Genomic DNA, 18,357 nt, shown 5'->3' on the forward strand with positions numbered 1-18,357 from the left:
TAAACTTTTCGAAAATCATATATAAGAAAATTACTTGGTCTTGAAATTTCAATCTTTTAATTAACTGTTTTTCACACAAGTTGAAATCTTTCTATATACCTAAACATTTTTAGAAGATCTCTGATATAATTTTTCTATGAATAAACACCTAAAAACTTATAAAGGCCTCATTTGAAACTACCAAGCAGCACCAAATAACATGCCAATTGATTGAAACTACATCCTACACCAAGATATAATCACGCATTGAAGAAAAAAAAAAACCAGGAAAGGCTCACTAAACAGACATTAAAACAAAAAAAATATGACATCAATGAAAAATCAGAGAATCAATATGTAATTAGATCAATGAAAGATGTAAAATGAAGACACAGCCAATGACAAAAAAACAAAACATGACAGCAGCTCACTCAAAAATATGCAGCAGATAAAATGCTTTTTTGTTTTGTTTACTACTGACACCGCGTATACACACCATTGCGGCCTATGGCGCCACAATGGTGGGCACCGACATTCCTTCACAAATTGCCTATGGCTGTTGTTAAAAATCCGCCATTCCACCATGGCGCCACCATTTAACAATTTTAGCATTACACTGTACATTATATAAAAATATTAAACTATTACTTAGGCAATTATCATGCATAGACTGATGAGTAAATGCACATTTGTAAGTTGACATTTAAAAAAGTAATTTATGAGAAAATTATGAAACTTACAGAGTTCAAACTTTCAGAATACTAGTAAAGAAGATACCCATGCTCTCTCAATTGCATGCAGTTTTCTACCACATGTTTCACTCCTTCTTCTGTGACATTATGAGAAAGTTCAAGTAATAGTTGCAAAAGCCCACTACAGTTCTTCGAGATCACATAGAGTGTTTTATCATTAACCTTCGTATTTGACAAGTTCAACACCTCCAGATTGGGAACAACAACGTTCATTCCAAGTAGCTTCACTTTTTTACAATAGGCTAAGTTCAAATGCCTAATCTTACAACATATCCTTAAAACTTGACAAATACCTTCATATAAGAGATTGCAACGATTCAAATCAAGCAGTTGCAAATTGGGGAAATTGGAAGCAAACTTTATAATGCCTTCATCGCTTAACCACTGATTTTTTCCCAAATAGAGAGACTTTAATTGAGGGTATACACCAAACTCCGCCAATGAATCAGAATTCTCTACACTCGTACTCTTCCCAATTCCTTCCATTTTGATTTCACCAAGTAGAGGACAGTTCTTAGTGAGTGCATACAAAGATAATTTTGTGAGCTTAACACAACAACTAAGGTTTATGGACATCAAATCACCAAGAAATGAAGACAATTGGACAACATGTTGATCATTCAGAAACGGAAGTTCAAGATCCAAATGTTGGAAGCCTTGACACTTGGATAATAAACAATAGATTCCAGCATAACTATGGTGGCCGAAACAATGTCGGAGGGTAAACCTCGTCAAAGGAAGACCCACCCTTGCAATAGAGTAAAACAAGTTATTTGAGATATTCATAAACTGCAAATCAAGACAAGTCAAGCCCTTCAAACTCACCAATGAGTCAATAAAATGTGAAGTAGGAATGGTCATGTTGTCATTCATATTGAAAGGGGAAAACGAAAAAGACCTTAATATTGGTCTATCACGAAGAGCAGAAGCAATTCCCACGTTAGTTATTTTATGATCACAGCTAAACAAGATGACCTCTTCAAGAAGCTTACAGTTGTCGAGCAAGTGGAGAAGGGATTGATTGTTTATGAGAAAACTAGAAAGATTAACCTTGCGGAGTTTAAAAAGTGAAAGTGATAGGGCTTCAACCCCATCGAAATAGCCATCGTAATATTTGGTGTGGTAACCAATGGGGTAAATGTAGCAACATTCGGAGTAACTAATGTAAAGTTCTTCGAGTAAAGGGAAACATTCTGCAATAAGGAACAGATCACTACTATTGAAGTTAGCGATGTGGGAACAAGTGAGAGAGGTCAAAGTTGTAATCTTTTGGGAGAAAGCTCGTAACCCATTTGCGGGAACTGTGGGTTGGTTGGAAATATTAAGTGATGTGATGTTCAATGATGGGAAACGAGAGATTTTGCGGAGAAGAGCGTCAAGGTCACCGTGGAAGCGTGTGAGGTTGAGGGAATTAAGGTTTGTGAATCTTTTAAAGAGGAGGCAAAGGAAAGGGCGTGTTGGATTGAAGATAGTGAGTGAGAACCGGATCCGGTTGGTGATGGAGAGGAGTTGCTTGGAGACAAGGGAGAGAGAATTCAAGTAGCGACATATGTTGCGGTTGTTAGGGTCGTCGTCGTTGAAAATTTCTTCGTGTATATCTGAATATGTTGATGAAATGGATAGTCGCGAAGATTTGTAAAGATAAGTTCCCTTCCCCTTCCTTTTGATTCGTAGAGAAGAATTGAGAGGATAAAAGTAGTAACGATTGTTGTTTTCGTTGTTGTTGAATATAAATTTGAAGATACATTCCCAACACTCATCAGGTAAATATGAATTTGTTATCGTTGATGACTGGATAGAAGTTCTCTTCCTTTTCATTGTGTTGCAGGTGGTGGTGACTCTTCAGTGAAAATAATGTTTTGTCCCACTGGAATTATGTATAAGAAAAGGCGATGAGAAAAACAAAAACACGCAAGAAGATTCACAACAAAACCATAATAATAATAATAGCTTCAAAAAAATTCAAGAAACTTGGAAATATTTCAATCCACAAATCTTCCTACAAAATTGAAATCAACAACAAAACTAGCACATGATTAAATCTATAAACAAAATCGCAAACATTCATTATCATTTCTCCTTCATTATAATAAATAAAAATGATTCCTCTTCAGAACTAATTAAAAGCTACAAAGTATGAAGAACTGAATTAATCAAAATTCAGAATTAACACTACTTATAAATTATCATAAATAATTTAAAAAAAAAAAAACCTGATAATAACACTACCAAATCAAGTTAAGCTTATCTTCAAAGGGTTTCAAGGAGATGTGAAAATCGTAGATGAACACGAAGACGGAGAGTGTGATAACAAGACCAGGGTTTTGATTTAGGGTTTTAAGGAGTTGTTTTACGTTTCCAACGTTTCCTTAGAATGCTTAAGGAGATTCTAAAAGATTTTAAAAGATTTTTAAAAAGTTTGTGGTAATCAAGACTCTTTGCAATTTAAAAAAAGTTTTGTAATATTCAATAAGATTATTTGTCATTTTTAAAAAGTCTTGAGGTATTCGATCAAGATTTTCCATCACTTAAAAAAAATCAAGGATTTTTAATAAATTAGATTTTGATGGATTTTGTGAGATTTTCTAGTGATATTTTAGTAATAACAAGTCTTTCATAAAAACATAAAGATTTTTTGGGATTGCTTTTCTTTTAAAATTTTACTCTCTCTCTATCTCTCTTCCCACTCTCTATCTCTCATACAAAAAAAAATAAAAATCAAGAGTCTGTATTAAAAATATTATGATAGAGAGTGTGTTGTAATCATTTCTTTTTAATGAGTCCTTAAAATTCATAAACTCTTTTGAAATTTTATAAATCCATAAAATCATTTCAAATCCTTTAAAATTTTATGATGTAAATCCATTGAAATTCAAATTGTAAATCATGATAATCTCTTAAAATCATGAAAGTCATTAAAATCCTACGAAGTCTTTTAAAATCTTCAAGATTTTTTTAAGTAAAAATTGTCCTTTAAAATTTTAATCCAAAATTTTATTTTCGAAATTATCCATTCCTATATGCATACATTCCTATCTTCGAGACCGACCGTCGGTGATTGTGAGTTTGACGGTGAGAGTTAGAAAAAGATAGAATAATGGATCCTGAAGGTGGTAGACGGTGGAGATGAATATTCCGATGGAGATTGAGTGTGAGAGTGATGGATACTTAGGGTTAGATTGAGGACTGAAATTGGGATTTTGGGTTTTGAAAATTTGGGATGGAGACTGAGATTGAGAAAGCGGGAGTGACAAAACATATGTGCCAAAAGCTTTCTATGAACATGCACCTGAAAAACAGTCTTAAAACCTATGACGGTTGAGCATACCAGTTGCTATTGTCGCAAAGGTGTACTCTGCAAAGCCTTATGACACAAATCATTATCTAGATTTGTTTAGTAAATCTTTATATAGGAGATATAGGAAATGGGGTTATTTTATCTTTGATTTTAGTTCCAAATTTGAAAGAGATCGTAGAGGCCATCAAATATTTCTTGGAGGTGGGTTTTAGATGGAAAAAAAAAATGAAGGCCTTGTATATACTTTTAATTAGGGCTGAAAATGAGTCGAGTCGAATCGAACCTGTCTGAATTGGACTCGATAAAAATTGGTTCGGTTCGAAACTCGACTCGAGTGCGATATGAACCTTTTTTTTAACTTGAGTTCGGCTCGTTTAAAGTTCACGAACAACTCAGTTCGCCTCGTTAGGTTCAACTCGTTGCTCAAGTAACATAACTCAAGAGTGTTTTTGTTTTTGTCAAAAGGCCATATCTTGACCTTTTTACTTTATTTAAAAAAAATAATGAACTAAGATAAAACTATGGTTTTTTCTAGATTACATTTGAAGAATGGTGGGTAATTTATCCACCAACCAATGAAAATGAGCAATTTGTTGGTGGATAGTTCATGAATACCACTTAAAAATATGTTTATGTGGCTAATGTGTATTGGTTGGGATAAATTACCCACCATTCTTCCATGGGTACCCTAGTTATCACCTAAAACTATAGAACATGTTTGTTTTAAGACTACAAAGAAGAAAATAATACGTAGTCAATTACAACTGCAACTATAGAGTACCATGCATTCACACAAGCGCTTTTGTTTTATAACCACCACTCCTCACTATTGTTTTTAAACTCCCCGATGTGGGACTAATTGTAATACACATATATTTAGTTAAAATCCTGTTAAAATCCTGCAAAAGTATGTTACCCCATTTGCTTCTTTTTTTCCTCTTTTTTTGGTGATATTATTTCTCTATTTTATTATAACTATCATTAATTGTTAATTAAAATAGAAATAATTTCTCTAAAAACAAGTACAAGCTTGTAATAATCTTGTACTTTTATTAATTTTTACTAAACTAATATAGATATTATCGAAAAAATATTTATATTATCGATTAACGAGCCAGCTCATGAAGCAACAGAGTCGAACTATATACAGCTCAAGTTCAGCTCATTTATTTAACGAACTTAATTTTCAGCTCAAGTTCAGCTCATTTAGTTCATGAACCAAGTTCAACGAGTTAATTGTCGAATCGAGTTCCAAACTATTGTCGAGTTGATTCGGTTCATAGCCAATCCTACTTTTAATAGTTTTCAAACTCTCTACTTTGTCATAATGGTCGATTGGGTGTTTGTGTTTTTGTGGGTCAAATACCCCTTCTACGTTTTTTTGGTTGTGGGTTAAATTGTCTTTGTACACCTCTCATATTTTTATTAAATTTTGATGTTAAAAAAATATCTACATATAAACATTTAAACACTCTTGTGCTCTTTTAAATTTCATTCGAATCATTCCGATTTTTTTAATTGGAAAATAATTATTAAATTGCGACATCCGGCACCAGATGGCATGCACTACCAAAACAAGTTAGGGTGCTGCAACACATTCGAATCATTACAGAGAAGTACTAGCAACACTTTTTTTTTTAACATTCTCTCTAGCATTTACTCTTTTATTAGGTGAAATCAATGTTAACTTACACTTTGTCAATGGAACCCACATAAAGTGATGGGATATATATTGATTTCACCCAAAAGAGAGTAGGTGCTAGAGAGAGTGATCAAAAGAGAGTGTTGCTAGCATTCCTCATCATTCTAATAGGGCAATGATATTTGAACAACCATTTGCTAACAACTTTTATGACAACCTCCTTTTTCTCTGTCCAGACATTGATTCAAAACAATGGAGAGAGAAAAAGGAAGAGAGAGTAAGAATATAATGTGAGTATGAGAGAGAAAGTTGTCAAAAAAAGGTTGTACAAATACTTTGTAATGGTACAAATTGACATTGCATACAACCGTTTAAATATTTTATAGGTCAAATATCGTCTTTTTAGTTTGACAGAATTCCTAAATTAGTCCTTCAAGTTTCAATTAGGTTCTTTTAGTTTGACACAATTGTCAAGTTAGTCCTTTAAGTTTCAAAAGTTTCAAATAGGTCCTTTTAGTTGATAAACTATTTCACCGTTATCCCTGCTGCCAGTTAATAATTAACAGATGCTGATGTATCTGTTAAGTTGTTGACTTGGATCAAAATGTTGCTTTTAAAAACTCCAGGCTGTCAAAAGCATTTGTTGTTGTTAATAGTTGCCTTTCTAAGACTATAAATGATCATTTGTGACCATTAAACGTAGCGTTTTGACACCCTGAAACTTTTAATCCGAGTCAACAACTTAACGGTTACAACAACATCAATTAAACGGAGGCCGACAACAGGGTAACGGTGGAATAATTTATCAACTAAAATAACTTATTTGAAACTTAAAGGACTTACTTGGAAATTCTGTTAAACTAAAAGGGCCTAATTGAAACTTTCGATATTAGGACTAACTTAAGAATTCAGTCAAAATAAAAGGACCAAAAGTGATATTTGACCTATTTTGTAACATATAATAATGAATTTTATAAAGGGTTAAATATCTTTTTGGTCCCTATAAAATTGAAAACTTCTAAGTTTAGTCCTTACTTAATTTTAATAGGTTTTTTAGTCCGTACAAAAAATAATTACTTCTAATTTTAGTCCTTGCTAAAATAAAGTTTGTTTAATTATTCTTAAACTCTTAAATTTTTGAACGATTTCATTAAGACAAGTTTTGAACACTATGAAAAGTTCATTTACTAAAATTTAGAATTTTTTAACATGAAACGAATTAAATATGATTTTTTTAAAACGACAAAAGTTAATGATAAAAGTAACAAAATATGGACGTATAAATCAAATTTTGTAACAATTTTTTTGCAGAGAAGCTTTTAGTAATGTTCTTAACATGTATACAAAATATTATCCAAAAACTCAAGAGATTAAACAAATTTGAATTGTGTAGGGACTACTACTGAGTGCAGAATTTTTTTAGGGACTACAAAAACTATTAAAATTAAATAAGGATTAAACTTCAAATATCACAATTTTATAAGGACCAAAAACATATTTAACCCTTTTATAAATGGAAGAATTAAAGCCAACAAATATATATGGATGATTGATTCATAATATTACTAGGAATAATGTAACAATATATATTAAAGTTCCACCACACCCATTTACATGCATCACTTATTGAAATCTGGATGGGTATAGATCTAAGAAATCCAACTCATCGATTGGAAACAAAGATTGTTTATTTAAAGTAGAAGATGCATCATATCATGGATGTAGATTTTTTGGACATATCAATATTATTAAACTATCACTGACATCCTCAAGAAGTCTTCTTCCTCAGATATAGAGGCAACACACCTACCATAATCGACTTTAGAACTAGGATAACGAGCACAGAAGCTCCCACGTCCCTTCTCCTTGCATTCCACATGAGATTGACAAAAGTTATGATTTTTTCCGGTAATCTTCACAACATCTTTATATGATGAAGGTTGGCATATATTACTAGATCCCATAGGGATACAAATACAATATTCACTACCGCATGTTGCCCATGGTGTTGAACAAGGACCTATGGAACAATGGTGTGCTTCTACCTTCTTCACCGGGAACATTACTGCAAATAAAAGAAGCGAATTAAGAAGAAGAAAAAAAAGCTTAGAGATCAATTTTAGAGAGGATAGTTTATATTTATCACTCTCGTAGCTAAATTTAGTAATAAGATAAGAGAGATTTCATATTTTAGTTTCTCAAAAATGGTTATCAGCATGGCCAGTTCAAGGGGGTCGCCACTAAAACAAGGGTTTAGGCCCTAAATCAATGTATTTTCGTAAGTCAAGTTAAAAAGGAAAGTCGTAGTTCATGTTGCAAGTTGGATCTTAAGGCTATCTATTTTATTGGTTATCAATGACACTGAGGTAGTGTATAATCAAAGTTTGATAGTCCTTTTATTGGTAGTAGATTATGACTAAGTTCTTAGTTCTGAAAGACAATGTGATTGGAAATGCATGGTAATGGTGAGAAAAATGGTTAAAATACATACTCAACGTAGCAAGCAAGAACACAGCCAAAGCCAAAGGAGCGTGCTTAACGTAAGTCATTGCTTGATCGAAAGAAAGAACTGGCTACAATTATTTGTTATGAGAGTTTAGCTTCTTTTTGCATTTGTTCATTCTTGGGAGCAGCAATTTATAGAGTCATTATTTCATGTATCTCGTGTATTATTTTTATAATAACTTTAACTTATTGAGCAGTGACAATTATTTATCTCGTGTATTATTTTTAAAATAAATTATCATTCTCAGTGAAACCTTTAATATTTTTTTATCCCATGTATGCTTTTTATTTTATAATAAACTAGAAAAATGCACGTACATTCAATAAGATACATTGATTTTTGTTTGATAGTTAAGTTCGACCTTATATTAAGATAGAGAATATATAACGAAGATTTTAGAATTATTTATAAAATATTATCAAGCTATATTTGAAATTATTGTGCAATTTCGTTTAAAACTTATTAAATCAATAGACTTGTTTTATTAAAGATATCGTCTCGTTTAAAACTTATTTTATGATTGTGTTATATTGAAATTCCGCATTTTATTTAGAAGATAATAAATAATTAGTAAATTTAATTTTGATCAGTGACAATCATTTGTTCCGTGTATAATTTTGTAATAAATTAAAATTATCACAAATAAATATTTGTCACTTTTTTTTTTTTTGTATTTATCAATAACAGTTATTTATAACTACTGTTTTCTCTTTCTCAACCTTTAGAGTCAATTTTGATTCTAAATCACCCATTCGAATTGTTTTTCTTCATCTTTTAGTTAAATAAGTGTTATGTAGTTTTGAGTAAGACATGTATGTTTGTTGAGCTCTTTCTCTATTCTCTCTCCTGTGATACATCAAACCACCAACTCACCGCCACCCACTTCCTCCTTCAAATCCAAACTCTTCCAGCACGATGTAGATTCTCATCGTGCTGGTGTGACGAGATCTCAAATCTCCACATCACCTTCTCCGTTCGGTTGACGCCGTTGTTTGTCCCTGTTTTGGCTTGGATCTTCCTCCCTAGTTGTTGTGTTCTTGTCGCCGCCTTGCTGGGTGATTCGTAAGATTTAGTTGTTTGAAGATCTGTCGCATCTTGGTGTACATGGATTTTTGAACCAGATCTGAGTCATGTCTCATAGTGGCGGTGGTTCATGTTCGCGGTAGCTGTTTTTGGTTTGTGACTCTGGTTGTGGAACTTCGTCGCTGCTCTGTTGCCGGTCGTGTGTTTTGCTCACCGGTTGTGTTTTGTGTTGTTGGCGTCTCCGTTCGTTGGTTTGTATGCTTTTATTATTCTGTTTGTTCTGTTGTCGTTTGTTTTTGTTGTTCGATACGAGATTGGGTGACTTAGACTTGTACTCACTTTACAGTAGCTGCGTGTTTGTGACTCAAAAACCCGAAAAGGTCTGGTTCTATTAACCCGATAGGGTTTGGTTACTAACGTATTGGACTCATCCCTCGATCTGAGTTCTAACGCATTTGTTTGAATTGTGTTTGGTGGTCTAACTTCTTTGACTCTCTGATGTTTCCAGATTTGTTGAGATCTGCAGGTTTCAAGTTGTCTTGTCTGCCTGCACATTGGTATTTCATGCTCGAAAGAGCTTCATGCTTGCTGCTTTGTTCAGGGAGTTGTTGGCAATTGTATTTTGACACTGTGTTGGCAGTCGATCCATTCGCCAAAAATAAACCTTAATTGTTCTTTACATATGTTCATTTTTCATATTTTTTGTAATCTGGTTTCGTGCCCGTACGTAGGTTCACTAGGTTGCGCCTGTGATTAGTGAATTTTTTTGTTAGGATAGATTAAGGCTAATCTCTAGGTTTGATTATAACTATGTATCTTTGTATTCATGGGTCAGGTCTAATGCTCCCAATCGTTGTATCTCGTCTTTTTATTTAATTTAATTGTCTTTTGACCAAAAAAAAAAAAAGTGTTTCTCACATAGTTTCGGTTTTCTTTCGTTTGTTTTTGTGGTTTAGTCATCTCACACTACTTTGTTTATTTTGATTTCCCGTCTTTGTGCGGTGTGTTTTCTAATTCACATCTTAGGCAATGTTTATTTGATTCAAGTTGAAAGATTAGCTTTGATCAAGTACAAATTCAATCAATGACTTTTGTGTCGTCAACGTTGTAGATTCGAAAACATGAGTATTTTAGTGGCTTGAATAAAGTCGTATTTGTAGACATATGTACTTTGTCGTTTAATCTGTTTAACATGGATGATGTGAGTTTGTTTGCAGATTCATCCTTTTGTTTTTAACAACTTTTAATTTGTCTTGTATCGATGTACATAATCAATTTAAATGAATGAATATCGTTTATTTTTATTTTATAAATAAAATAACAACTATTTGTTCCGTTTTTAGTATGTATAAGTGACAATAGTATGTTTTGCGTATTTTTCTATGAATGGGCAGCCAATATTTTTTTGCTTATGTAGTTTATTATCATTATTTCGTAAATGATGTCAAAAAATTTATGTATCAATGATAAACATTAAAAATAATATTTTCATATAAAAGTAAAAGAAAATAGAATAAAAATTAATAAAAAATAAACGAATAAAAGTCTAAAAACGAAGTTATATAAATAATAGAGAACAAGAAAGAGAAGTAAAAAAGAAAAGTAGTTTCCTTAAATAAAAAATATATTATAAATAGTAAAAAGAAAAAAATATGGAATGTAAATTTAGGTTGTATGTTATTTTCTTAAATTTATATAGTTGTAGAGGATAGTGAATTTTATATGTCTATTTTGTATGTGGATCTTCCAAGATGAATTTGTAGTATTAATAAGGGAGAATATATTTTCTCATGTGTAATTTACTTATGAGAAGTCTTTTTTTTTTTTGTCAAGTAGTCAAGCGGCTAGAGAAATTCACCTTAAAGTGAATAAGTGCGGTGTTTGGGGTTCGAACCCTGACCCCTGCATGCAAATGCATTATCCCTTATCAAATGAGAAGTTAAAGTGTGATTTCTCACCATTCAAATTAGGGTCTTGTTAACAAGTGTTCTAAGGGCATTGTTTAAAGAACCCACAAAAAGAAATTATGTCTTGAAAATACAAGTCAAACACTTATTATAGTCATAACCGTACAATTTTCAATGCAAAAGTTTCTACTTTTATATGCTGAAACAATGCCCTTAGAGCACTTGTTAAAATTTTCCTTCAAATTAAATATAGGCTAAATTACATTTTTGGTCCCTTAACTATTTAGGTAGTATCGTGTTGGTCCCTTAACTAAAATTCGATTTATTTACACATTTTGGTCATTTCCGTTAGTTTTAATTCAAAAACGTTAGGTTTTCTTCATCTTCTTCTCCACTTTTTCATTTTCATATCATCTCCATCAACCTTCAACAACAAGAATCCCAGAAAAATTCCAGAAAAAAAATGAAGAAAACGTAACGTTTTTGAATTAAAACTAACAGAAAGGACCAAAATGTGTAACAGAGAGAAGTTAAGGGACCAAAATAAATCGAATTTTAGTTAAAGGACCAAAATGATACTACCTAAATAGTTAAGGGACCAAAAATGCAATTTAGCCTTAAATATACTATCTAAATTCCTAATGTGTTTCTCTCTCTTGATGAATGATGAAAGATCGCATTTTATACTCTCATGTGTAAAGTACACATAGGACAATTCATTCTTATTAATAATAGATATAATTGCATAGAACTTATTTTGTCTCATAAGTGTAATTGAATTGATAAATACCAAAAGCATTTCGTGTTGGGGTTGTAGTTTGAATGTCAGATTACATACTTCTTTATAATTAAAATATGTGAATCTAATCACTAAAGAGCTTGATAAAAAAAAAAAAATAGTATACTACTTATATTTAAAGACAATTTTTTAAAGAAGAAAATTTATAAAAAAAAAATGTTAATAAATACAGTAGGGACATTTGTTAAAATGTTTAAAATGAAAATTTTATCTTAAAAACTGTACGTATTAAACAACAATAAGTAACTTTTTTTACATAAAATTTACAAATTATTTCCAAATTTAATATTTTAACTAACAAGCGTCCAAAGACATTTTGTTAACATTATCCAATCCAACTTATAGAGAATTGATAACAAGTACTCTTCAAATATTGTTTAAACAACTAAAATAGTAATGTTTACATAAAAATGTAATACAAGATTAAATTTTTATCCTCTCAAAAAAAAAAAAAAGATTAAATTTTTATAATGGTTTCAAATAATGTCCTTAGAGAAAATGCACTTAACCTAACTCTAATCATAATTAAAAAAGAGAGAATTATTACATTAATATTGACGTGTATGGCAAACACTGCTATTATAATTGCATTGATTGGCAACTACCACTACTGCTGCTATTTCCCTTGCATTGGTACCAACTACCATTATTAGTAGGACCAGCAGCTTCAATTATTTGTTAGAGTTTAATAAACTAGCTTCGTGTTGCATTATTGTCAAAAAAAGGAAAGCTTCGTGTTGCATCAGTAGTTCATTCTTTGCATGTATAGCGACAACAATTTTTATTATTTTTTTGTCCTAGATGAAGTGGTGATCCACTAAAAATAAACTCACATATAACTATGAAGTTTTGGGTTCGAACTCAAGTCACGACTCTGTCTTTTAATTTCGGCATTTGCCAGTTGAGCTAGCAATTTTTTTTATCATGTTAATGTGTTTTTATTTTTTTTGAATAAAGATTAATAGGAGTATGTGTTTTTAGAATAGAAGTTAAGTGTAAAAAATAGAAAAATAATTTTTTTATTAAAAAAATAAATATTAATTTCTTTTTCTGAATAAATATTAAATTTTTTAAAACATTAAATACATATTTTTTTAAAAAAAGTATTTTTTCTTCAATTTCTTAACTTATGCTTAAAATAAAAGTTAACATGTTTCTTTATTTTCTTTTTGGGTACAAATCCCAATTACTTTTTTTATTAAAAACAACATCAAGTATTTAATAAACTCCATCAAATGATAAACCTTTATGAAGAACCCAAATTTAATTTATATTTGAAACAACATTTTGCCATGCTGTTTTTACCTCACGGGCAAACATTAGACTACCATGACCCACTTCCCTTAAGAGTTGGATTATTAAGAGAATAAAACAAGTTCATATGAACAATATTTATGCATGCATATGCAAATGATCCATCCCTAATATCATGAAAAATGGATACAAATTGTTGAAATTTAGGACTCTGTGAGAAACTCAAGTTAACAGATGGTAAAAAAAGAGCATTTTGATAAAAAATAAAAAAGCTACAGCTATGCTAACATCTAATTTGGATAATTGTTTGCTTGCATTTATTTACGACAAATAGGCATTATATAGCCTAGGAATTACAACAGAAATCCTGACATGAGTGGATAGGCTCTAACGGTGCAATACAGTTGTTGATATATGTCCTAGTACTATTGCTAGAGTTATTCCTTCTACTATGCAAGCTTTTGTCGCTATCTATTGCAGCTTCTTTGGGACCTGATAGTTGTTTAGCCACTTGGGCCTTCTCTTGTTTCTCTTGGCTCTCCCAAAAGGAATTGGACCTATCTCTTCATTCTCTAAGCCCATATCTTCCTCCTCGGCTAATTCAGGATCCGTAACATCTCCTTCCCCTTGGAAAAGGACCTTGTCCTCAAGGTCTAAGTTAGGAAAGCGCATGCGCATTTCTGCCAGATTTTCCCAAGATGCACCTTCTGGGCATAATCCACTCCATTGCACCAATACCCTATCTTCATTGTCCGCTGTCTAGTGAGCCACAATAGCTGTTGGCACAGGAATTGGTTGATTATGGATGGATGCTGGTGGCAGGTCCAGTGAAGGCAGAGTTTCCCCAAAGCAAGGTTTCAACTGTGATGCATGAAAAACAGGGTGAATCCGGCTTGTTGCTGGTAAAGCTAACTGAAACGCAACATCACCTATGGAACGTAGTATTGGAAAAGGGGCATAGTAGCGTTTTGCTAACTTGTTCACGCGATGCCCTGCCACAGAAACTTGACGATGAGGTCGAAGCTTTAATAAAACTAAGTCACCCACCTTGAAAGGGTGTGGGATCCTTCGTTTGTCAGCAAAGTCTTTCATCGTTTGTTGCGCTTTCAGCAACTTTTGCTTAAGTTTCTGCAGAATTGCGTCCCTTGTCATTAGTTCCGATTGCACTGCTTCAGTTGTACTGGATCCTTCTACATATTGTTGTAATGTTGGAGGAGGTTTTCCAAACACAACCTGCAAGGGTGAAAAACCAGTTGAATCGTGAACGGTGGTGTTGTAATGCCATTCAGCCCATGGAAGATACTTTCCCCACTGGTTTGGTTGCTGATGAACAAAACACCGGAGGTATTGCTGCAATGCCTAGTTAACAATCTCGGTTTGGCCGTCACTTTGAGGATGATAGGCTGAGGACATTCACAGCTTTGTACCACTTAGCCGGAAGAGCTCCTGCCAGAATTTGCTCATAAATATGGGGTCACGGTTTGAAACCATACTCTTTGGCATCCCATGCACACAGTTGATCATTTTAGTGAAGAGTTCTGCTACCTTTGTTGCAGTAAAATGTGTTGGTAGCATGCCGAAATGAGCCGCCTTGGACAGGCGATCTACTACGACAAGGATGACTATAACGCCCTCTTTAATTATTTAATTATTTTATAGAGTTTAGAGTCTACTTTGATGATTTATGCGATTTTATATAATTATGTGTTTAGTTGTTATTTTATTATTTACTAGAATAAGATTTGAAATTAAATAAATATAGAGATGTGGGGCTGTTTTGGAATTTAGAAGAGTTTAGTGGAAATAGAGGAAATAAGATAAAGTGGATTGAGGAGAGATATAAAGAGGAAACTAGGTTTAGAAAAGTTTTCACGTAAAAACAGTTTTTGGGAGAAAAACCAAGAGAAAGCTAGGAGAAGAGCCAAGAGGGGAGAATCTAATTTTTGTAGAGCTTTGTTCATCAATTCAAGGTGATCCAGAGTAGTTGCTGTTATTTGCTGTTGTGAGTGAACTTTCCTCACATGTGTCTTAGGGCTCTGATACGTAACGGGATGGGGAAACCTTGTCGTTGTATTTTCATCATTCCTTATGTATCAATATGAACCCGTAGGTGTTTGATTAAATCTTTAAAGATATTTATGTTTAGGCCATGTGCCAGAATTTATTGGAAGTTGTTTTAATGTTGAAAATAATCTGCTGCAATGAATTATTATGTTTTACCGAAGACTATTACTTAATAAATAATATTTTATTCTATTTATGGATTTTTGAAAAGTAGTGTGACATTCCGTTTGTTGATTACTCTTATTATTTAAATGAAATTTTGATGTTGGGAAAACGGGGTGTTACAATGACGGTATGATTTTGGAAGGAAGGCAGCCCTGTAATAAAGTCCAGAGAAATGTCTTCCCACACATTTTCTGGTGGTGCAAGGGGCTGAAGTAAACCGTATGGCAAGTGAGCGGGTACTTTTCTTTGCGGACATATAAGGCAGGCTTTGACAAAAGTAAGGACATCCTTCTTCATGTTCTCCCAATAGACATTCTCTTTCAATCTGCTCAATGTCTTGGAGATACCACTGTGCCCTCCAATGGGGGATGAATGAAATTCCTCTAGCATAATTTGTTTCCAAGGAGATTGGGGAGGTAAATAGGTCCTTCCTTTAAAAAACAAAATTCCCCGTTTAACTTGAAAATGCTGGTGAGAATCTGGATTCTGCTGCACATCAGTCAATAAGTTCATATACTTCTGATCTTGTTGCAAGCTAGCCTGTAGTTTGTCTATGAACTCACAATGAGCAACAGTAAATCCTAGACAATGGGATGACCCTTCATGGATTCTAGACAGAGCGTCAGCGACGCGGTTTTGAATGTCCGGTTTATAGAGAATCTTGTAAGAATAACCCAGTAGCTTGGCCAAGTAAAATTTTTGTTCTGGAGTTTGTATTACTTGTGTCATGAGTTCCTTCAAGCTACGTTGATCAATATGGATGATGAATTTGCGACCCAATAAATAAGTACGCCATTTCTTCACTGCCGTAGTAATATCGCACAACTCACGGACATAAGTTGAGGAAGCCAAGAGTTTTGGACAAAACTTCTTGCTGAAATAACAGATAGGGTGTCCCTGCTGTGAAAGAACAGCACCCATACCCAATCCTGATGCGTCGATTTCCAACATAAATTCTTCATCAAAATTGGGTAACCGTAAGACTAGAGTCTCTGTCATAGCTTGCTTGAATTTCTCAAACGCAGTTTGAGCTGCTGTGGACCAGTGGAAAGCATCTTTCTTCAATAATTCCGTGAGTGGAGAGGCAATAGCAGCATAGTTTCGTACAAACTTACGGTAAAACCCAGTGAGACCCAAAAAACCCCTAAGTTGCTTCAAATTCTTTGGGGTTGGCCATTGGATCATTGCAGCTATTTTTTCCGGGTCAGGACCCACACCTTCGCCAGATACAATATGTCCCAAGTAGTGAATTGACCTCTGAGCAAAAGAACATTTTGATTTTTTTAGAAAAAACTGATTGTCCATTAGTGTCTGGAAAACCAGCTTCAGATGCTCCAAATGTTCTTGCAGAGAACGACTAAACACCAGTATATCATCGAAAAAACAATGACAAAATGTCGCAGAAAAGGCTGGAATAAGTCGTTCATAGTGGTTTGGAAAGTTGAGGGGGTGTTACTCAACCCAAATGGCATAACCAAGAACTCGTAATGGCCCCGGTGAGTGCGGAATGCTGTCTTTGGCACATCATCTTGAGTCATTCTTATCTGGTGGTAACCAGATCGCAGATCGAGTTTGGTGAAGAACTGAGTTCCAAATAATTCATCAAGCAATTCATCTATGGCTGGAATTGGAAAACGATCTTTGATTGTGAGAGCGTTCAAGGCACGATAATCGACGCAAAACCTCCAAGTACTGTCCTTTTTGCGAACCAATAGCACTGGCGATGAGAAAGAGCTAGAACTATATTGAATGATACCTTGTGCCAGCATCGCACGAATTTATTCCTCAATTTCTCTCTTTTGGAACTGAGGATAACGATAAGGCTGCACATTTACTGGATCTGAGTTGCTCAAGAGAGGTATTTTGTGGTCTGTGGGTCGGTTGGGAGGAAGATGAGTAGGTGGCTCAAAAATAGTGAGAAAATTTGTGAGGATTTGGTCAAGTTCTGGAGGAGTTGTGGTGTCTGTTGGTGCTTCAGGAGAATCCAGTATGTGAAGTTGAAAAACAGAATCAATTGCATGCGTGTTGACCATACGGCGCAATTGATGTAGAGAGGACTCAGTGGATTGAGGCTTGGGAATACCTTGAAGTTGAACCAATCTATCTTCATAGATGAATTTCATTATGAGAGTATTGTAATATGTTAAGACTGGTCCTAGGGTTCTTAGCCACTGAACTCATAGAACAAGCTCGGCCCCACTCAGAGGAAGCACAAATAGATCCACCAGAAATGTGTTGGGTCCCAGTTGGAGTGGAATTTTCTCACATATTGATTCACACTTTAGTTCTTCTCCGTTGCCTACCAACACCTGGAAAGATTGGGCTGGGTTATGAGTAAGGCCCAATAGTCTAGCTGTCCTATCTTGAATGAAATTATGGGTACTCCCACTATCAATGAGGACTGAGACAGAATGCTTGCCAATGAGGCACGTGACTCTTAGTGTTTGGGGAATAGTATGACCCATGAGTGCATGAAGGCTAATTTGCGTTGGAGCTGGGTCGGGTTGTGGGTCTGGCGGGATAGTTGTTGGGTTGGAGTGTTCCAACAACAATTGAGATCCAGCTGTATCTACCTCATCTGGTTCATCCGGTTCCACAATAAGTAAATGAAACTGGCGCTTACAACGGTGACCGTTAAAGTAAAGTTCATCACAGTTGTAACATAAACCACGGTCACGTCTAGCCTGTAGTTAAGCCGGAGAGAGACGGCGTATGGTGGGAGTAGGGCAGTTGGTGTTTGTTGTGGGTGGGTTGGTTGGAGTTGTGGTTAGGGTAGGTCTGGGGTTGGGGTTTGGTCGTTGGTTATTTGGTGTGATATTTGGTGTTGGTGTGGGGGTATTTTCTGTGCGACGGTGAGGGTATAGATGAGAGCGGTCGTTGAGCTTATCTTCCTGCAAGCGTGCAAGGCTGATAGCATAGGAGAGTGATATTGGTTGAAAGGCTTGGACCTCCCTTCTAATGGCTGGTT

General features: G+C 34.1%; 2 protein-coding genes across 2 annotated transcripts; both read right to left on the minus strand.

The window, feature by feature from the left end:
* Positions 1-740: 740 nt before the first annotated feature.
* LOC25497867 (F-box/LRR-repeat protein 3) lies at positions 741-2,549 on the minus strand. Its single transcript, XM_013592590.1, has one exon. The coding sequence runs from the start codon at positions 2,547-2,549 to the stop codon at positions 741-743; it is 1,809 nt and encodes a 602-aa protein (XP_013448044.1).
* Positions 2,550-7,193: 4,644 nt separating this feature from the next.
* LOC25497868 (albumin-1) lies at positions 7,194-8,301 on the minus strand. The gene is made up of 2 exons (XM_013592591.3): positions 8,163-8,301; positions 7,194-7,736 (listed from the first exon to the last, which is right to left on the minus strand). Exons 1-2 carry the CDS (start codon positions 8,218-8,220, stop codon positions 7,420-7,422), a joined length of 375 nt encoding a protein of 124 aa, XP_013448045.1. The 5' UTR covers positions 8,221-8,301; the 3' UTR covers positions 7,194-7,419.
* Positions 8,302-18,357: the final 10,056 nt, after the last annotated feature.

The sequence above is a fragment of the Medicago truncatula genome, chromosome 7 (assembly GCF_003473485.1).
Source record: "Medicago truncatula cultivar Jemalong A17 chromosome 7, MtrunA17r5.0-ANR, whole genome shotgun sequence".
Classification (NCBI taxonomy): Eukaryota; Viridiplantae; Streptophyta; class Magnoliopsida; order Fabales; family Fabaceae; genus Medicago; species Medicago truncatula.